This window comes from Notamacropus eugenii, chromosome 2 (genome assembly GCF_028372415.1).
Source record: "Notamacropus eugenii isolate mMacEug1 chromosome 2, mMacEug1.pri_v2, whole genome shotgun sequence".
In the NCBI taxonomy this organism is placed as follows: Eukaryota; Metazoa; Chordata; class Mammalia; order Diprotodontia; family Macropodidae; genus Notamacropus; species Notamacropus eugenii.
Window position 1 is genome coordinate 538,524,573 of NC_092873.1, and position 22,863 is coordinate 538,547,435.

The window sequence follows — 22,863 nt, forward strand, 5'->3', positions numbered from 1 at the left end:
CTGTTGTAAAAACAGGCACCAATGTTAGAAATAACTCAGAGGCCTCATTCCGGGATGATGTGAATCCTGGGGTTCTTGCAGACCACGAGCACTAAGTCCTGCCATGATGGACAAAGCCAAGAACTACCACAGACTGGAGAGGTGTCCTAGCAAAACCTGGCCAAGGACTGACTCATTACCATGACTACTGACTAAAATGTCTGAGGCTTTCTGATCAGCTGACAGAATGGTGAAATTGGAAGCCTCAAAGCATTGACGTTGGAATCGCTCAGCTTTCTACAGGTCTTTATTCTCACAGGCTCCTCAGAATAAGTGTGAAGGAGACAGCAACACTATTATTATCCTCATTTTACAGATGAAGCAAGTTAGGCTCTGAGACTCCAACAAGACCCCAAGGGACACAAACAGGAACAAACTCTCTAACATGCTCAACACCACACAGCTAGGAGGTGTGAGAATGGCACTGAAAGCCAGATCTCCTGATTTGGAGGCTAAAGAAGGGGATTTTTAGAACAGGACTACCTACAGTTTGAGATGCTGCAGAGATCAAGGGTTAATAGAACAGGAAAAGGCCAATGGACTTGTTTATAAGGACAACTAATGACCCTGGAGAGAGCCACCTCAATGTCTTGATGGGAGTGGACCTCCAAAGTCCCTATATGGAACCCAGAACTCCAGCATGGCAGCCTTCTTCCCATTCAGTGCCAGTGTTGTAGTCATACTTTGGATAAATCTTGGGTAACCATCAAAAACAAACCTGGAAGGCTTGAAGCCGAGATGTTATCATGCTTGAGATGAGATAAGTCAACAATTACCATGAAGATGCCACACCAATCCAAGAAGACTCACCTAGCAAACAGCTCCTAAGTGAATCACTTCCACTGCACACCAACCAGAGGTGCGGGTCCTGGCTGTTCTGCCCAGCAGCCTCAGCGGTATGGGCAGCACAATGATGGCCACAGCAACCACTAAATGCGTAGAAGAGTGGACATTTCCAGTCTTGGTCTTCTTGGATTCTTCACTTGCTTCCAGGAGCATTTCATGAAAAAGAGCTTGTTTTCTTCCACATTCCTATGATTTAACCTATTTCGTTAGACTCTGCACCAGAACACAGTTCCTACTTGGCTTGTGGAGAGCACTGAGGGACAGGTTTGATACCATTCTACATATAGTTTTTTTCTTAAAATGCTGCAGAAAATGAATTCCTATGAACTGATCATTTTAAAGGAACTAGAAGAACTTGCTATGAAAACAACTACCCTCCATCACAAACTCTGCGGAAAAGCAAACACCTTCCTCAGCATATGCTCAGGGGAGGACAGATCCCCACAAAGAAAACGTCCTCAGTGATGGCCTGGGGTCAGAGTGGAAGGAACTCTGTAATGAGCATTCCCAGGACAGGAAGGCCCAGGGAGCATGATGGTGGCAGAGTCTGGACCGAAAAGGCCCAGATAGGCCAGAACTCTGATCTAGGCCATGTTCTTAAAGGAAGGGTCTGTAAGGAAGCAAGAATTACAAAAGACACCAGGGCTTCTTCAGAAAAAAAGTGGTGCTAGATCAGTGTTATCTGTTTTTATTTATGACAGCGTGGCGAGGAAGCTGGGCCAGGGCACGCTCCAGATAGCGTTCACACAGATTTCAGCAAAATGTTTAACATCACTCATGCTAACCTTATAGAAGACAGAGAGAAGTGGTCTGAGGTCAGACTGGCCTGAAAGGCCAGGTGCACAGAGTAGGTGGCTCAGTCTCCAGGGGTGTGCTCAAGGGATCTGTGCTCGGCCCTGGGCTGCTTTAATATTTTTATCGGTGGCTTGGCTAGAACTGCAGGGGCGGTTGATACTCCAAATGACAAGCCCTGGCAGCTCCAAGAATGTGGGGTCAAATATAAGAAGATGAAATTTAACAGAGCTGAATTAAAGACTTACTTACATACAGGTCCACAAAAGCCACCTCATTATTATACAGTGGGATGAAGCCATGTCTAATAAAGATGAGTGGAGGGGACAGGGGATGAGAGCCTGGAGAAGTCTCAGAGAGGGGGACAAGATAAACCTAGTTCACACATGCAACAGTTACTCTGCGGAAGACAGATTGGCTTCATTCTCATTGGCCACAGAGAAGGAAAGGAAGACTGGCAGATGGCAGGTGCCAAGAGATGAATTTTGGTGTAAATAAATGCAGTCTGGGCTTTCTGAATGTCAAGTCTCTCCCAAAATGGAAGGGGATACCTTGGGATGGGAGGTCTCCACACCAGGGCTTTCCCAAGAGTGACCCTTGGCTCACAGTGGGGGGATTGATGGCCTCAGGGTCCCTTCCAGCACTGAGATTCCAGATGGAACGTCAAAGCCACTCTGACCGTATCACTCCACTGAACTCCTCCCCCACAAAGTTAGCAGTGATTACTTTCTGGTCTTTTCTCGTTCTTCTGAGCATTTCTGCAGCAGGCAACATGGCAGACCATCTCTTCTCTCTGGATTGTTCATGACAGTGCCTCCTCTCTCTTTTCCTCCTAAACATTGGACAGCTCCAGCCAAAGGCTCCTTAGAGAGGGCTCAGAACTGTTCAGCTAACTTCCTTTCCCATCAGCTATTCCACTGGGTTTCAACTCTACAAAATCATGCCCCCATGGTGAGCATCCTCTGGTCGTTCTCCCCCCACCCCCAACTCCCATTTTATCTTCCTTCTATGTGTCATCTTCCCCCTTCAGACTGTAAGCTCCTTGAGGCAGGAACTACCTTTTTCTTATTTGTATCTCTGTGCTTAGCGTGCCTGGCACTTAACGCGTACTCACTACTGACTCTTCTGAGTCTCCTTTGTGGATCAGCATCTATGCACACCTCCCTTTACTCTGGGGCACCTCAAAGTTCTTAGGCTCTTAGGTCTCCTCTCTCTACACTCTGTCATGGTGACCTCAGTTCTCACAGGTTCAATCACCATCTTTATGCAGATGCAACCCTAGTCTCCTGGGCTCTCGTCCCAAATCCTCAATTGCCTACTGATCACTTTGAACTCCATGCCCGATGACTAATCTCAAACTTAACATGTTCCAGAGACCTTGTTTTTCTTCCAGTCCCTTTGATGTCCAGAGCATCCCATCCTAAACTCCCTCAGGTTTGCAACCTTAGAGTCCTCCCTGACTTCAATCTCCCTCATGCCACATAATCACTCACTAGTTAAGTCTCGATGACTCTACCTACCTAAACAATGCTTTCACATCCCTTCCTTCTGTTTCCTGGGCTGCCACCTAGTTCTGACCCTCACCTCCTCTCACCTGGACTGTTACAACAACTGCCTAAATTAGTCTTCCGGGGTCAGGTCTCTCCTGTCTAGAATCCAGTTTCCATACAGGTGTCAACATCATATTATTAAAGCACAGGTCAACACAGGTCATTCTTTGGCTCAAAAAGCTCATGGGGCTACTTATCATCTTTAGGATAAACTACTAAGACTTAACCTCCAAAGCCTTTTGAACACTTGGCTCTGACCTACTGGACGTGACTACCTGTCATTCCCTCTATGATTGTCCCAGGCTGGCCATTTCACTCTTCCTCATACACGTCATTTGTTCTTTTAGCCCTGAGTCTTCACAATGGCTGGTCCTATGCCTGGAATACCCCTTTTGCCCATCCCTGCTTCTCAGAATTCCTGGTTTCCTTCAAAGGTCAGCTCAGGCACCACCACAAGGAGGAGGCCTATTTTTAACTCCCCAGCTGCTGGTGAGGAGTAAACAGCCCCAAATTATTCCATATTTGTTTTGTGTATGCCTAGATCTATATCCATCTATCTAGACCTACTTATCTATCTCTATCTGCACACACAGAGAGAGGAACAGATAAGACACACAGTTTCCCCTAAAGAATGTAAGCTCCTTGAGACCAGGGGCTACTTACCTTTTGCCTTCCTATGCCCAGTGCCTAGCACAGACCTGGCCCCAAGCAGGCTTCTGATGAGTGCTCATGTCCTAACTGCAAAAGAACCACACTGTCTTCTACTCTGGAGGAAGGGCACCATCTTGTGGGATTTGAGGATACTGCAGTGAAGATCCGTCAAAGCCACAATCAGTTTCATAACTTCGAGTCACCAAAAAGGCTGGTGGTAGGAATGGTGATTCTGGCCTCCAAGGATGCCCATCCACTGTGGCCCCCTCTGCCCACCCGGACCAGCAGCCTCTGGATCAGACTCAGACCACCCACTCATTCTGGACACTGACCAGTCCTTGAAACTCTGCTTTTGTCCTATGGCTCCATCCCCTCCCCCAGGCCCCACTGCCCAGTCTAGAATGTCTGAATGTATTAGAATGGGCACTTCCTGAGGGTAAGGACAGAGTTTATATTTTTGTCTTTTAAATATAATGAAATAGAAAATACTCTCATGTTCCTATCATCAGCCTGGCAGATAGGAGGTCCTTTTGAGCAAATACGTTACTAAGAATACAATGTTTACATAATATGTCATGTAACAAAATGTTCGATATTTTGCTTTTTCATTTAAATGATCCTTGATGCCTGTATTACTTTATGAGTCTTGGTTTCCTCATCTGTAAAATGGATGGGCCTCTTAGGTCCCTTCCCCTCTCTGCCCGTGACCTTGTGACCCTATGTACCTCAAGCATTCATAAATGTGTCTTTGGGAAGTCACCGAACAGGCCTCCCTACTCTTTGCTATAAAAATGAACAAACCCAACAGTCCAGAATTTAATAAACTCAAATTACTAAGTGAAGGACGCCCTATTTGACAAGAACTATTAGGAAAATGGGAAAGCAGTTCAGTTTGTAGCAGCACCCAACAAAACAAGCTCCGGACAGAGGTACAGCCTACATAGTCATAGCATTTTGAAAAATCAGAAAAGATGGATGTCCCTTTTAGAACTATGATGATCCTAAAAGTTAAAACCAACAACCTTAAGTGTGTGAAATCTTAATAAAACAAACGTAATCATAATAGGAAGAGAAACTCTCAAGTGGGGAAAAAATCTGCGTCAACTCTCTCCATCAACCAATACATACTGAGCACCTACTATGTGCCAGGAAGACAGAAAGGGACCAAGAAGAAGTCAAGCTCTGCCCTCAAAGCATTCATGATCAGTCTAATCTCTGAAAAACTCTGACCGCTAAGACATGAAGGGAAGTGATGTCAGCGGGCAAAGGACACAACCGGTGAAATTCGATGCTCCAATGCCTGTCCACACTCGCATGACCGACGGGCTGCTGCCTTTCTGGTGGGGCTAGGAAACAGGCTGATGGTTAACGAAGATCATCGACAAAAGCGTGAGCATGACCCATTCATCCCTTTGAGATCTGAGTTCTCACTGGTGGGCAAGTACTCTGGAAGGAAATACTAAAAGAAGGGGTTCCTGAAGGCAAAGACTGCACTGGTGCAAGCAAGGGGTTTGTGACTGGGATGGGACAGTCCTTCACCATCAGAAATCAGACCAGCCACCCTCCACACTCCTACCTGGGGGCTCAGTGGCCACCATATCTGTTTCTCCTGACCAGCTAAAGGAATCCTTACCCAACTTCTCCAACCTCCCTCTGGCTTGCTGGTCGCAGCCAGAAAGGTCTTGGATTCACTCCAGTTCCCTCCCCATAGAAGCCAGCCCACATCTTCCCTGGCTTCCTGGGCCCTCTCTCCTTTCATTCCAGGACCTGCCTGTCCCTTTACTGAAAAACTAAAATTGAGATCATTCTAAGGGAGCTCCATCTTCTTCATCCCCAAATCCCCTGGAATCCTCCACTCTCTCCTCCTTTCTCCAAGTCTCTTCTCCAAAGAGGATATCCCTGGCCTCACCACAGTTACCTCCACATGTACACTTGATCTCATTCCCTCCTTCCTGTTCATCTTGTCTTTTACTAGCCTAGCTATCATCTTAGTAGTAACTCGTGATTGGGAAACCTCCCCATCTTGCCAGTCCCAATCAGCCTTGGTTCTTACTCACCGTTCATCATACCCCCCTGCGCTTCACCCCACCACAGGCAGCATAGAGACATCCGTTTCCCATCCACCTGCTCCCTTTCCTCCCCAGCCCTCACCCCAGCCCTGCCCCCACCTCTTTTCAGCTTCCTTTTGTATGCCTTCCCCCATTAGACTGTAAGCAACTTGAGGACGGGGGTTGTCTTTCTTTTAGGGGTATTTATATCCCCAGCGCTTAGCGCTGAGCCTGGCAAACATAACCTGCTTAATAAATGTTAATTAACTGGTGATTCAGTGTGTAAGGTCCATTCTACATATGGCAGCCCAAGTAATCTTTCTTCAGCACAGATCTGACCCTGTGACTAACCTCCTCAACCAAGCCCAAGAGCTTCCTTTGGCCTCTAGGATCAAATGTCCCGTGTGGTTTAGTTCTGAAAGCCAAACACATGCTGGCCCCAATCTACACTTCCAGTCTCAGTGGATCTTACTCTCCTAATCTGTGTTTTCTCATGACACTCCATCCCCCATCTCCACACTGGCTGCCCCCCACACTAAGTATGCCCTCCCTCCTCACTTCTGCCTCAGACAGTCTCTCCCTTATTTAAAGGTGAAGCTCAGGCACCATCTTCACCATAAAGCCTTTGATGACACCGTTTCTCCCCAAATTTAACTACTTGTTGCATATATCCATACACATGTATAACACACAAGTGTAAGTATTAACTGTAGCCATGCTGTATTATTTTATATGTATATATTCTCTCCCTCAACTTGAATATAAACTCACTACAAACAGGGATGGTCTTTCTTTGTGCCTGTATCTGCCCCAACCCTCACCTAGTATTTAGCAAGCAATAAATTCACTTCAATTCTAAATCGACTGAGCTGAGAGAATGTTTGAACTGATCAAAAGTGGGGGACAAAGCCTAAGCAGAAGAGCAACACACCAAGTGACAATAAGAATTTAGAGGAGTCAGCACTCAACGAACGGCCCCTGAAGTCCAATTCCATGGAACGTCTGCCCTTTCCTCAGCAGAGATGGGGGGCCACCGACTCACAGTTTTGCAGACGCTGGCAGAAATGGCTTCTTTTCCTCTCTACCATTGATGGATTCCACACATGTTTTAGGAGGTAAGAGGAATTTCCCAGGAAATAAAAACCCAAAGTAAGCACAAGGAAAGGATGGGCATAAACAATCTGAGTCCCCGCAACCCTGAGCCACTCTGGTCTTTCAGTCACCTATGGCACCAGCTTATCACTAACTTGTCGGTTTCCCTGAGAGCGCCTGACAAAGGTGCTGGCTCTGTCTGATTTATATCATGCCTGTTTCCAAAGGAAGAAAAGAAACCAAAACGTAGTCAAGTCCAACCCAAGGGCCCCTGGGGCTCTCACAAGCTGGTTCCCAGAGATCCTCCCTCTCTGCAAAGACAAGGCTCAGGCCAAGGCCACAGAGGGCCCGTCAGAATGCTGGCCGCAGGCCGAAGAATCAGGCTTTTTAACCATATAGACTTTCAAAGATTTCTGGAGGTTATGAAAGGAGAGTTGGTGGATGAAGTATCTATACCAGAAAGAGTGGAGCTCTTTAATGTACTGAAAATAAAACAGTAAAATGACACCAAACGCACCTTCAAAAGGTATCCTAGGGCCTTGGGATGCAGCAGGGTCACTACGAACATGCATGATTATTAGGATTGCTAAATTTAGTTCATTCAATTTAAATTTTAAATTAATTTTAATTAAATCAAAAAGAGCTGTCCAATTAACCAACTGTTAGGCTGCAGTTGCTACAGCAGTTTACTTAAAGTTACAATTGTACTTGGTAACAACCTGAGTCATCCAGCATTAAAATGCTAATGACTACTCCTTACAGGAGACCAGAGCTGCAAAGCCATCGGTTACTGTTTGATTTTCCTTTCCACAAGCCCAGGACTGACCACTTTGAGGGGAGAGGGGACCACTTCCTGCTTTAAATTCAGTCCTTACTGTTACTGTCAATCATGTCTGACTCTTCATGATCATATTTGGGGTTTTCTTGACAGAGATCCTGGAGTGCCTGGTCATTTCCTTCTCCAGCTCATTTTACAGAGGAGGACACTGAGGCAACCAGGGTAAAGTGACTTGCCCAGGGTCACACAGCTAGGAATTATCTGTCTGAGGGGAGGTTTGAACTTAGGGAGATGAGTCTTCCTGACTCCAGGCCCGGCACTCTGTTCACTGTGCTTCCTAGCCACCCTAGTTCACCCTTCCCTTAACACCAAAAACACTGGGTCACACCCAGAGGAGATAAACACTAAATATGCTCTTAAAAAAAAAAACATATCAAATTCATACTTACATAAATAATTGTGCTACTGACTGCTCCCTGGAGGAATCAGACTAAAAACATTTGGCTCTAATTAATTAATCTTAAAATATTATACTTAGGATTCTGTCCATTCACAAGAAAGATCATTCTGCCTTTGGTCAATGCAGCCTCTTTAAGACTCTATGTAGAACTCCTCAGCAGTCAAAGTAATCATTAAACTAAAATAAACAATTTGAATTTTCTAAAATTAAAAGCCCTTTGCATAAACAAAAATCAATGCAAACAGCCTAAAAAGGAAAACTAGCAACTGTAGGAAAAGTTCTGGGATTTCTGATGAAAATCTAATGTTCTAAATGTAGAAGGAATTGATATAAATATGTAGGATCAAGAGCTATTCGCCAAAGGATGAGAAGAGTTCTCAGAAGAAATGCAAATGTTCAAGAGCCACATAGAACAATGTTCCAATTCACTAACGAAACAAATGCACCATTAAAACACCTCTGAGTTTCTTCCTATATACAGCAAATTCTCAAAGATAAAATATGGAAACAATGAATGTCGAAAGGGCTATGGGAAAAGAGGCAAACTGATACATGTTTAGTGGAGATGTGAATTAGGCCAATTATTCTAGAAAACAATTTGCAATAAAGTGAAAAAAGTCACTAATCGTTTATAGACAGTGACCCCACTACTGGACCAGTATTCTACAGAGGTAAATGACACAGAGAAAGGTCTCATGTATTCCAAAATATTCATAGCAGCATTCTTGGCAGTAACTGGAAACAAAGTGAGTGCCATCCATTAGGGAAAGACTGAACAAATTGTCTTATATGACTATAATAAAATATCACTGCATTATAAGAAACTATGAATAAGAAGAATTCATAAAGACATGGTAAGACTTGTGAAAATGACAGAGCCAAGAGTAAGATATCGCTATGATGACAACAGCACAAATGGGTCACTCAGATTAAGTGTAACAGTTCTGGAGAATACATGATAAAACCAAGTTAACAGCATATGCTGTAGGACAGTTTTTCTGGGTTACAATGGAGAGGCATACAGGTGGCACATTAGGAAATGGTCAATGTTATTTAAAATGTCAGCAGTTATTAGGCAGGAAAAAACAGGCAGACAGTGAGACAAAGACAGAAACAGAAAGACTGTGAGACAGAAACAGAGACAGGAAGGGAGAGAGAGAGAAAGAGAGATTTAGAAAAGCAATCATTCCTACAAACAAAAACCAGGTCACAGCAAACTGACCCAATTTCCTTTTGGGATACAGCTTGGAAGGATGTAAGGAGAACAGCACAGACATTGTCCAACGTCTCAAGTGTCCAGTTTCGCCCAGCTGACAAGACCACACTAGGTCAGCAGATATACAAGGAGCAGGGTCACTGCAAACTCCCTGGGTAAGCCTTGGACCCCAGGCCCCGAAGCACATGTGAAGGGTGGAGAACATTCCTCCTGTCTCTAACATACAAACATCTATTCCTTCCCCCACCCCCGCCCCCCAGACCCTGGACCTCCTCCATATAACTGCTTGTTTTTCATATTTAAATGTTCCCCTTGGTTCTGATCATCCTAAAGTCTCCTCAAAGGAGCCTTGGGAACAATACGCAGACCTGGGCTAGATGACAGCGCTTAGTGGGCTTCATGATGATGTACATGGCAACAACCATAAGATGACCAACCGATGGTTGATGCTGACCAGAAGAGCTCTCCTGAGGTGTCACAAAAGTGACAAATGGCAGAAAATACTGACTTCAGCAGAAGCAACAGGTTCTAAATTGTGACAACAGATTTCTATTGATAACTAAAATATGCATAGCTGATTGAACCATCAATCCTATATAGGAACATGCTCATACTAAATACTGTGTCACTGTTATAATATTAGCCATATTTCTGCAAATGTGCATCACCACACTTTTGGCCATCAGCCAGTAAACATATATTACATACCTACTATGTGCCAAGAGCTCTGCTGACAAAGAAAAGGAGACTGTGCTCTCAAGGAAGCTGGGGGAAGGAGGAGGGGAACAACCCACGTGGCATTTGTTGAGTGCCAGATGACCCTGCTGGGGGCCCTGGTTAAACAGAGGCTTTGGGAGGTGTTCTTTGTTCCATGAACCACACAGTTTTGTAAACCCAAACCTATTTTACTCATTGACAAATTCTAATTTCAGAAACATAAGCCTTCATTTCTGATTAATCCTTGGTTGGCAGTTATTCCCAATATTTTGGTGTTGGGGAAAATGCCTTGTCTTTGTGGATTTAAAGGGGCCATGACCCGGCTACTTCTTAAACAGGCCTATTCAATGAATGTGCATTACCTCACCCTAAGTGTGTACCTGCAAAGACTTTGGCCTAAAGGGCCCAAGGTCTCCCAGTGCATCCTGGGTCATCTCCAGTCGTCCTGATGAATATCCTGTCACTGGATTCAGACGGCTCTGGAGGAGAAGTGAGGCAGGTGACCTCACTCTCTCACTCAAAACAACGTCAAGTGCAAGTCCTCATCATTTCTCTGATGGCATGGTCTTCTTCGGCAACAAAGGACGAACACAATCTTGTCAGAGAAGTAAGACTTAAGCAAACCAGGAACATGACCCTTGAAAGGAATTCTCTCCTCCAATGAAAAATGCAAATGATCATCCTTCTCTCTCCCCTACCCGGCCCCTCTCCCCTCCAACTCTTCTCCTTAAAAAGGATCTATTTTGTCGATTAAAATATAGTGTCCTGAGCTCTCCAAAAGCAGACACACATATTAGCACAGAACAAAACACTTTCCCCATTTTTTTAAAGCAGAGACAATAACGGGACCAAGAATCTTTTTCTCTGGTCAAGAATATTCAGAAACACATCTTCTAGGTGGCCTCTAGCCAACACCTCAATCTATCACCTTCCTTCCAAAAGAACTTCTCCAGCTGTTGGGATGTTGAACATCACTGCCAATTTCTGGCCAAAAGGGCCTTTCCAGATGTTTCCAGGGCCTGCTCCAGGATGATGGCCTTCTGAATGGAGCACCCTCATTTTCATGTTTGCTAGCACTCTGGATGGATTCCAACTTAATGAAATTCTCATTCCAAACCAGAATCTCTCCCTCACTCTTTCAGGATGCTGTGGTACCACATGGTAACTTACCCACCGGTCCAGTGTCCCGTTGGCATTAAGGAGCATCAGAAAGCGTGAGAGACCTTCTCATCTCATATACAGCACAAGCAATGAGCCCTTGCTGGTACATTGCATACAGTCCCATTCCTAGTCATCTTGCAATGCCATGTTAACATGCACTTTCACAACATTTACTCTTCTGAAAAAAGGACTATGTGGAACCTTTGCTTTCATGAAAGAAAACTCAAACTCACTTTGTCTCAGAATGCTGATATCTCCTCGAAATGAGCAATACCTCGGCATACTCTTAATATGCAACAGTTGAGAATCAGGGCCTTCATCATCAAAGTCTCTTTTCGTAATTTTTAGGATGGCATTGAATTACTACTATGATCAGACCTCAGTTCATATGCTTTCAGATACATTCCATTCATTTTTTTAAGTCACTGTCACCTATGAGCAATACCGTTTAGGTACAGTAACAGACTTAAAGAAAAGCTCCCCAGCTGCCTCTGAAATTATTCAACTGCTCAAACTAATATAAAAAAAAAATTCAGTAACAACTATTCAAGTGACAAAAATCATGAATTATTCAATGATCAATTTTTGATATTTTATAAATCAAGTGAATCAAAGTAGTCACATATTCAAGGAAATTTATAAATAAATGTAACTGAAGCTACATTTAGGAACTATAGTATGATGCCAGAAAGGCCTCCCTGCTAAAGACAAGGTTACCTGCAATGTGGACAGTAATTACTTGGGGAAAGCAGGGTACCATTTAGAAAGCTGAGAAATCTGTGCACTGTTCTATGGACAAGTTCCAGCAAATCTGTTGGACTGTCCACCAAGATTCACAGGCCCACTTTCCCATGTACCTCCACTGAACTGCCATCATGTTGATGGGAGGTTGGCATTAGGCAAGTCTACAGGGACCTTGAATTTACTGCATTAACTAGTGCCCCCGAGGAGCACCGTTAGGTTGCAGGGACTCCCAGAACTAGGAAAGTCACTTCACCCTGTTTGCCTCTGTTTCTTCATCAGTAAAATGAGCTGGAGAAGGAAATGGCAAACCACTCCAATATTTCTGCCAAGGAAACCCCAAATGGGGTCATGGAGAGTCAGACACGACCACGAACAACAGGCCATGAACTCACAAATACTCTTAAATTGACAAAGGAGCACTGGATAAAGACAGGGCAAGGTGAGTCAACTGAACTGAGATGAAACTGTCAGACTCCATCAGTGACCAGATGTTGGTCCACCCTCATGCATGTGTGATGAACCAATGAAGACTGAGTCCTGCAGCATTCAGGGGTCTGGCCTCATTCCCAGGAGGGCTGGAGATGATACATAATTTCCTTTCATTAAAATCAGTGAATAGCCAAGAAGTTTTAAAAATCATTCCAAAAGCAATTAAAGCTAATTACAGTAAAAAGAGGATCTTTACCTTGTTCCTAAACATTGATCCCAAGATGAAATTCATAAGCTCAGATTCTAACCTTCCAAAGTGATCTTTAACAACTGTGGGGGACGGAATCCCCACAGAAACAAAAAAGACCAAAGGAAATGGTTCCAGCAGCTGGGGAACATGTGTAAAAAGCAAATACTGTCAAACACAGTATTGATTTGTAACCAGAGGAAGCATAATGAGCCATTTTTTAACTTGGTGGTGAGTAATGGGGGAAAAATCATTAATGGCAAAGCATTCAATACCCGCTCGGTTCTGAAAGATCCTAAAAGAGGTCATTTTTAGAAAGAAAAGCTACAGAACAAAAGTGGGAGTGGAGAGGCTGCTGGAGGCAGGAACTGAATTTTTTAACCTCCCCCCAAATTCTACCAACTGCATCTAACTCCAGGACATACTGAAAAAACATCCTCTGGATTCTCCAACTCAGCACACCTCAACTAAAATCTGCCCACACGACAGTCATGTCTCTTTATTTTCAATTGTCCTACTGATGACTTTCAAAGAAGGGTGATGGGAAGGGAAAAGCAGATTATGTAAAATTACCATCCCAAGTCAGAAAAAAGCTGTAAGGACTCATGTTGAAGTACAGAGACTCTCCATCTGGCCCAGACTAGAGGTGACTGGACCCACTTCCCCAACAGCTCTCAGCCTTGGCTAGACGAACGTTTCTGGGAATGTCCTCATTGTTAGGAAAGGCTTCCTCACTCAGATCTCCAGGAACACGCACCCTCTCGCCAGAAATCCATCCCGAGAGGTCAGTCCAATGCACAGGCGCCAAGGGAGCACCATGGCTGTCTCTTGTCACACATTCTCTGATGTTCTCCTTTACAAACCACCACGGATCTTTCCGTGCTCCCTGGATGATCCTCAACTTCAATTCTTCACTGACCAAGGCACTCCATGGCTCCCGACACGGCCTCACAGGAAGAGCATCCTGACTGAAACGAAGTCCTATGATCTGGGCTCAATGAGACAGCTGTTCCAGACCTTCTCCTCCTTCCTCCAGGTTCCCCAGCCAAGGGGAACCCAAGGCCAAGCCAAGAGACTCTTGTGCAGCTAATGGCCTCTGCTGTCACTCTCTCTGAGTTTCCCCCACCACCCCTGCTAACTGCCATCCCCTGCTCTCCACCTGTTCTCAGCTGGACTGACAAAACTATCTCCTAGACACCTCTGCTCCCTCTCTTCTCACTGTCTCCCTAACCCCAACCACCTCTCCACTGAGACCTTCCTCTCCAAAGTGGCCCAATCCATTCTCTCCTTTCCTGATCCCTCTGTACCATGTGATGCCATGGATGACCTTCTCTTCCAGGCCACACATCTTCGGGGGGGTGTCCCTTCTCCTTCTACCTGAAGGATCTCTCTTTCTCAGATCCCTTTACTGGACCGTCCTCAGCTTCACTATCCTTTCTTCTTCAGCTCTCCCTCTTTTAATACCAAACAGCTACACAGTTTCACCCCTTCCTCCTTTTCCACACCACCTTCTTGTTTTTTAATCCCTCAAAACATGGCTTCCATTACCTATACATGACTGAAACAGAAATACAAAGTGGTGAGGGGGTCCCTCAGGGCTCAGGGAACCGACCTGGGGTCAGGAAGACCCACATTCAAGGATAGCCTCAGACACCGGCTAACTGGGTGACCCTGGGCAAGTCACTTCCCTGCCTCCAGCTTCCATTCCTTCAACTGTAAGATGGGGTTAACAACAGTAACTCCTCACCAGGGCGACTATGAGGTTCAAATGAGGTGACCCTTGTAAAGCACCCAGTCCAGCGCCTGGCACACAGTATGCATCATTCAAGTGTTGACTATCATCAAGATCGCCAACAATCACGTGACTGTTAAAGCCAAAGGCCTCTCCTCAATGCCTCCTACTGGCATCTCTAGCTTATTTCCACAGCTCTTGGTGGCCCCCTCCCCAAAATGTCTTTCAATGACAATGTACACATATAGTCTGCATGCCATGAAGTCCAGCATGATCCTGTGATGCTCACAGACAGGTTCTCTCTCCCTGCAGAACATGCACTCCCTCCAAGGATTTAGCACAGCACTGGGTACCCCACAACAGACTCTTCGTAGGTGCTTAATGATTAATTCACTGAAGAGCTGGCAGTCTCTGACTAAGCGAGGCCAGGGACTTGCCTCATCATTTCTCTGCCCAAAAGGCCTCCGCAGCTCCCCAATAGTTACAAGATGGATACACACTCCTGAGCCTGGTCCCCCCACTGTCTGGACTCTAGATGGTCCTCCAGGCTTGTCTCATACTCACTCCCCTTTCACATACTCTACATTCCCACCAAGCCATACCGCCTACTGCCCCCAAGCTCAGTACTCCTTCCCCTCAACATGCATCTACACAGGTCATAACCCTTGCAGGGCACACCACCCCTTCCTCATCACTACCCTAGGATCCTGGTCTTTCTCCAGCACTTGACACAGGTGCCCCCTCCCCACAAGCCTTCCCCTGATCCCCGCTAGTTGTCAATGTTCTCTCTCCTCCAAGAAATTTCCTTGTATCACACTCATTTGTGCACATAAAATAGCCTCTTGGTACAATGTAAGCTCTTTGAGGACAAGGCCTGCTTTGTATTTGTCTCAGTAGGCCCTGAGCCTGGCCTAGTGCCTTGCACAGAGCAGACAGTCAATAAAGGTCTGGTGAACTGAACTAAATTAGAAATGGTGAGGATACAGATGGCATCAGTAACAATAAACGGGACACAAAACTGTTTCATGACATGAGGCACATCAGACTAGTCTCTGGTACCTCTGGTACCTGAGAATCTGAGAGGTATGTACACCTTGAAATGCAGTTATGGGATGCCATTCATGGGGACACATAAAGAAATACAATAATGACTCTGCAAGGATCCACAAGAAAAGGATAAATGTGGTGACCAGTAACAGAATGGTAAAGACATTGCACTTCAGAACGCTAGAGGGCGCAAAGACTCAACAGAGCTGGCATCCTCCCTGGAGTCAACAAGAAATCACAAATATCCTTCACTCTGGTTTGCATTCACTACATATGCACTGCCAACACAAACTTGCAAGCTAACATCGCTTAACTCATCCAAATCCCATGTGCTCCTCTGGGTCTCCTGAAAAAATGCAGCAAACCACTGTCCCTGAGCAACCGTCCCACTGGCACCACTGTTGTTGTGTGTTTGTCCTTCGGTCTCGAAGAGGACTGTGACAACAAGATGATGACATGACTTGCAGTTGACTTGGATTTGAGTGAGGGAGGGCTGTGCACCGTCACCAACCTCACTTTCTTCTGAGCTATCTGGGTCCAGTGGCCTGATATTCATCAGGATGACTGGAGATGGCCCAGGATGCAATGGGAGATGCTGCCTCTTTCAGGTTAAGGTCTTACAGCATCCTCACTTTGAGTGAGTTACACCCATTCAATGAATAGGTTTCTTTAAGTAGCTGCTCAAGGGATGGCCCCTTTAATCAAAAAAAAAAAATCAAACTGGGAGGAGAAGACCCTCAGGGTTCCTGGGTAAAAAAGAAATAATTACTATCTAGTATTTGTGAAGAAATGGAGAAGGAGGAGGATTGAGAGGCAGCTGGACCAGCAGCGGGGCAGACCAGGGAGTGCAAATACTCAGGAGCGATTCCGAAAGCTCGGAATAACGAGGAACAGGCTGTTTCCAAGTAAGCCTGCATCTCCCTATTGTTATTATTCAATGGGAATTTTAAAATGGCTCTGGTGACAGGCACAGTAACAACAAATTTCAGCTGTTTAAATTAGCTAAGTTACTCCTGAACTGTTTGCTACAATCAATATGTATTTTAGTGGTTTAGAAGCAAATTGGAAATTATCTACACAACCTAAGCATTATAACCAGAGTTCCTTTGGCCCACCTGAAGTCTGTTTCTTAGAACATGTAACTAGAGGGAAGAAAAAAGCCAAACCTTCATGTCAGACGCTCAAAATGTGTAAATGAGGGACAGTACCAACTTAAAATCTTATGACAATAGTTTGTGCTCTCTCTTCCGTTTTTCATTACTGCAAATGAACACCAATGAGAGAAAACTTTAAAAGAACTCTAAAAGAGATGTCTTCAACGTGCAATCTAAAACTTTTCCTTGGGGTAAAAATTCCTATTAAGAGATGACATCACACACACACAACACAGCTTAATAGTGAAACGTGTGGAGTCAAATTATAATCAACGATGTTTTCATTACAGTGGCTGTTTCAAACTCTTGCATAATCACTTTGTTTTTAAGACACCACAGCAACAATGAAAAAAATAATTTCAAAGGAATGGGAAGCCTGGAAAATAAACCTCATCATCTTGTCAACTCACCTGAAATCACCCACTCCCTCATCACCAGTTGGCCTTAACTGCCAAACCCAAAGGTCTTTTCCCATTCTCAACCTCGTGGCCCGCTCTCTGGCATCCAGGGCTGCTGAACACCTCTCTCCTTAGCCTGGCCCTCCACCATCTGGACTCCAGACGCCCCTCCTTCTTTGTCTCACACTCACTTCCCTTTCACAAATTCTGCATTACATGCATGATACCCAGGTACCAGCCTGATCACTCCTTCTCTGTCTCCTTTGCTGGACCATCATCCATATCTCAATTCCTAACTGTGGGAGTATGCCAGGGCTCTGTTCAGGTGTCTCTCCTCTTCTTTCTCTACACCCTCCTAAGTGCCAGTGAATTTAATTATCTTCCTCCTCCCTGATCTATACTCATGTAGCCCCACCCAGCTGGAAGAGGCTTCCAATTGTGCCTCAAAGACACCTCAAACTCAAGCCTGTTGCCCTTTCTCCAAACCTACCCCTCTCTAGAACTTCCCTATTTCCGGTCTGCCCAGGCTCTCAAATCTGGTGTCCTCTCTAACTCCTCCCCCTCCTTTGTTCCTCATATCTGAGCAGGTGCCAAATTCATCATTTCTACCTCCATGACATGTCTTTGCACTGGCTGCCCTTCATGCCTGGACTGGATTCACCCCTACCTCCATCTCTTGGAATCCATTATTTCCTTCAAAGTTCAGGGTCAAACCCCACCTTCACCCATTACATGAGGTCCTTTGCAATGCCCCCAGTCACTAGAGCTCCCCAATTTGCTTCAGGCCCTCCCAAGCCCCTAGATGTCTCTGTAGGATACAGAGAGATCTGTCTCTGTCTCCATCTCTCTCCATCACTTTCTGTCTCTTTCTGTCTCTCTCTCTCTCTCTCTCTCTCTCTCTCTCTCTCTATGTCTCTCTCTCTCCCATGCTTAGGAGAGCCCTTGGACACAGCAGGCAGTTAAGAAGATTCTGTTAAATGGGCCTGAGTCAAATCTTCTTATGTATAAACTACTGTCTCTTCAAGATTACCAAATGAAAATCTACAAGCTGAAGCTGATACATACTTTATTCATAAACAAGAGAAGATAAAATACCTGTATCCCAGGGAGCTTAAATCAGGTTTCAGTGAAACAGTCTCTGTGGTGATCTCTACCTTCCTCACGCTTCCAAAGAAATCCGTTATTAACACATTTTGAGGATTTCTCTGAAAAAGATCAGTCCGATGGCCAGGAGTCGAAACACACAAACTTTTGGGACACACCTGAAACTGTAAAATGAAGGAGCATTAAGTATCAGAATCATTTCCAATCACTGCACTATTTCAGCGCCTACTAAGGGCCTTTCTAGGGATTTCTTTCCACAAACCACACAACCCAGTCAATGGCCCAAGCTGGCAGGGGAACCCCTTACTCGATGCCATCTCCCACTTTCAAGGTCCATCTCAAAGGTCCTCTCTCCTCCCTGGGCACTCTGACTCACTCTCATGACTTTGAGCATCTCTTCACGTCTCTCCTGCCCTCCCCGACTCATGCTCTCCACCAGGACATCTGTCACACTAAACCCTCAAAGCAAGAATGCAGAGTTATTCCTAGAAATGGCCACCAGGGCCATCCAGACAAAATCCCTGGGTCAGAAGACTATGGAAGTTAACCTCTCCCTGGCCTTTCTTTGCCTTTTACATTAGATTTCTGTGATGGTCATTTAAATGAGAACATCTTTCCCATTCACTGAGAGGCCTGTGTGACCTGCTTAAGTCACATGGAAGCCTAAGTCATATGTGGTGGGAGGAGCTTACTGAATGGGTGGAAGAGGAAGGGTGGAGCAGAGAGTGGCTGGGGCAGAGGAGAGAGGACACAGCAGACACAGCTAGGCTCCTGAGTGCTTGTGGGAACACCTCAGCAGTGGGGGGATAGCGGGGCTCGGAAATGGTGGTGTCCCCTGCAGTGCTAAGATTGACTTCTGGTGTCTGTATAAATGCTTTTCTTCTGCCTTCTATATGGAGAGTCTGTTAGACTTTGCGATTCAGAACTATGCCAGCATATTCATCGTCGCCCTCTGTGCTACGAATATTGCCTTGGCAACAGTCTACAGGCGTCCACATTCTTACCGATTCTATCCCTGGTCAAGAACCCATCATTACCAAGTTCAAGCAACTGTCCAGAACATGGATTCCAGTCAGTTACCATCTTCTTAACCTTCCCAAATTTGCTTCTCCCCTCCAAAGCTCATGAGACCTCCCTGAAAAAATGATGACAGTGTCACCTGGGCTCCTAAGCTGTTCGGTGTCAGCCTCCAAGACTCCCTCCTCCTTGCAAGGCTTCCTCGGTCCCCTGGGCACCCTCACTTGACACCCACTTGGCCTGCTGCCCCTGCTGGCATCTTGACCTATCATCCATCCTCTGCCCCACCTTCTACAGGAGACACCCCCTGAACTCCCCCGCTGCCTTTCACTCACTCTGTAGGGACCTGGCCACTTACACACTGGCTCTCTTGTTAGACTGTGAGCTTCTCCACATCCCTATTGCTTAGCACTGTGCTGGGCACACAGTAAGTGCTTCATAAATGTTTATAGACTGACTGGCTAGAAGTCCATAGCAAATATCAGGCTTGACAAGTCCTGGGGGAGTATCCATCATGTCCCCAGCAGACGACAGACCCCTCCATTGTTAACGAAGACCAGCCAGATGGACAACCAACTGCCACCATGGCCCTAAGCAGGGGCTCAAGAATCAGCACTGCCCATTAGAAAGCATTTACTAAGCACCTACTATGTGCCAGGCACTGTGCTAAGCTAAGAGACAAAGGTCAGCTCTACCCTCAAGGAAAAACTCATTGACGATTTTGTTCTAGGAAAGCGTTGATCCCTACATACACATGTACATGCATGTACGCGCACACACACACACACACACACACACACATTCATTTTCAAAGGCACTACACATGTGTATACCCACACACTATGCCTCACTGCAGAATGGGTACCCAGTAAGTGATTTCTTGGGTTAATGTAACTGAAGCACAAAATCTCTGTAACTGTTTGACATTGTTCTGTCCTGCTGAGTTAGGAAGGAAGCGCTACCTGGAGATAAATAAAAGAGAAGACCTGGGTGGTAGAAAGGAGCAAGTCCCCACTCGGTCGTCAGGCACCTGAAGGACTCTCATGATGGCTTTGCTCAGACAGGAGCCCTGAAGGACAGAGGGGACAGCCAAGAGAGGTCGGGCTTACTCTAAGACAAACTTACTAATCAAATGGGAGGAAGTAAGAGGCCTTCCAGCCAATGGATGAGGCCTGACTGGATGTAACAAGGACCTTCTTCTGGTGTGGTTGACTCTCACTCTCTTACACCGATTCCTTCAACGCCCTCCAGGTCTTTCTAATGCCTGTGTAACAAAGACCACATCACTCCCATGCTCAAAGACAATCTGGGATTCTCCACAGAGATGCCTCTTGGCAAACTACAAACTCCATCTTCCTTGCCCCAGATCTAGGCCACATTAGCTCAGGTTGGAAGATCACAAAGGGAACTGGAATCAAAGATGTCAGCAAAGGCCTTAGTGGGCCTCCTACCCAACCTCCTGATTCACTCAGGGATCCATTCGCAAAGGCTGGAATAAGCAAGAATATTTCTTTTCTCCACATCCAAGGAACAAGCCAACATGGCAGCAATGAAAGATACATATGGGATGGGCATGAAATGTGCCTGGGAGCCTGTGGAACTGAACAGATGGTGGGGCTCCTCTAGGTCCCTGAAGCAACTGAAGTGACACAAATACCCATGAAACCCTGAATACGTATCAGTTTCCATAGCTTGGCTACTTTTGCCAAACTTTTTCTTTCTTTTTTAGTCTTTGTTCTCAGGGGAGAGAAAGAGGGCTGTATTTGGTCCTATAGGTGATGTCAAAATAAGATATCCAAATTTTATTTTAGAAAAAAATATCAGGGGCACAGCCAAGACGGCGAAGTAGAAAGAAGCTCATACGCTAGCTCTTCCCCCACAGCCCATAAAATACCTGTAAAGAAAGACTCTCAACAACTTCTAGAGCAGCAGAAGCCACAGAACAAGGTGACCTGAAAGCCTGACGTGAAAGGTCTGTCGCACCTGAGGAGGAGCGGAGCCCAGCCCAGCCTTGGCTGCACAGCAGGGCTCCAGAAGGAGGACATGAGCAGGCCTCAGGGGTGGAATCCCCAGTGGCAGTAGCAGTGGTTTGCAGATCCTTCAACCCACAGGTGCCAAAGGTCAGTGACAGGGTTTTTTCAGCTGTAAGGGAGTAGGGTCTTCCCATAGCTTCAGCCTTAGGCAGCGGGGCTGCGTGCAGAGGCCACATAGGTAGCAGAGGCCTCATCAGTTGGTTGGGCAGCAGCTCCCACAGCAGCCCACATCCACTGTTAGATCGTAAAAGCCCTGGGGACACTGAGCAGCTGATCCTTACCTCAGCCCTATGTGGCAGTCCTGCCCCCACCTGATGCTCCTGGAAGAATTGAGCAGCTGATCTTTATCTCACACTGAATGGCTTAAAGCCCCTGGGGCAATTGAGCAGCTTATCTGAATCTCAGCCCCCAGTGCTGACTTGATGGAACTAGAGGCCAGGTGGTCCTGGAGAGGAAACTAATACTCACAGATTCTGGGCACAAAAGTTTCTGGTTGCTCTAAGACCAGTGTACACGCTGAATTGTGCCACCTTGGAGGAACCGAGATCATACAGATCCCCAGAATATACCCTATTCTTGACAAAGGACCCAAAAGTCAAGTAATTGGTTGGGAAAATACCGAAAAAAGGGGAAAAAAAATAAGACTATAGAAGGTTACTTTCTTGGTGAATACATAACTTCTCCCATCCTTTCAGATAAAGAAGAACAATGCTTACCATCAGGGAAAGACATAAAAGTCAAGGCTTCTGTATCCCAAACATCTAAAATAAATATTCAATGGTCTCAGGCCATGGAAGAGCTCAAAAAGGATTTTGAAAATCAAGTAAGAGAGGTGGAGGAAAAACTGGGAAGAGAAATGAAACAGATGCAAGAAAAAAATGAAAAGTGAGTCAACAACTTGCTAAAGGAGACCCCAAAAAATGCTGAAGAAAATCACACCTTGAAAAATAGGCTAACTCAATTGGCAAAAGAGGTTCAAAAAGCCAATGAAGAGAAGAATGCTCTAAAAAGCAGAATTAGTCAAATGGAAAAGGAGGTTCAAAAGCTCACTGAAGAAAATAGTTCTTTAAAAATTAGAATGGAACAGATAGAGGATAATGACTTTATAAGAAACCAAGAAAACACAAAACAAAACCAAAAGAATGAAAAAACGGAAGATAATGTGAAACATCTCACTGGAAAAACAACTGACCTGGAAAACAGATCCAGGAGAAACGATTTAAAAATTATGGGACTATCTAAAAGCCATGACCAAAAAAAGGGCCTAGACATCATCTTTCATGAAATTATCAAGGAAAACTGCCCTGATATTTTAGAACCAGAGGGCAAAATAAATACTGAGAGAATCCGCAGATCACCCTCTGAAAGAGATCCAAAAAGAGAAACTCCTAGGAATATTGTAGCCAAATTCCAGAGTCACCAGGTCAAGGAGAAAATACTGCAAGCAGCTAGAAAGAAACAATGGGTACTGTGGAAATAAAATCAGGATAACACAAGATCTAGCAGCTTCTACATTAAGGGATCGAAGGGCATGGAATATGATATTCCAGAAGTCAAAGGAACTAGGACTAAAACCAAGAATCACCTACCCAGCAAAACTGAGTATAA

General features: G+C 45.3%; 1 protein-coding gene across 3 annotated transcripts in view; it reads right to left on the reverse strand.

Moving 5' to 3' along the window:
- The window catches only part of PIGK (phosphatidylinositol glycan anchor biosynthesis class K), a 91,101-nt gene that overhangs the window by 35,507 nt on the left and 32,731 nt on the right, over positions 1-22,863 (reverse strand). For all 3 annotated transcript variants that reach the window (XM_072649892.1, XM_072649891.1, XM_072649893.1), the window contains one exon: positions 18,197-18,369. In XM_072649892.1, the coding sequence (XP_072505993.1) occupies positions 18,197-18,369 (173 nt within the window). The remainder of the gene's footprint in view (positions 1-18,196; positions 18,370-22,863) is intronic.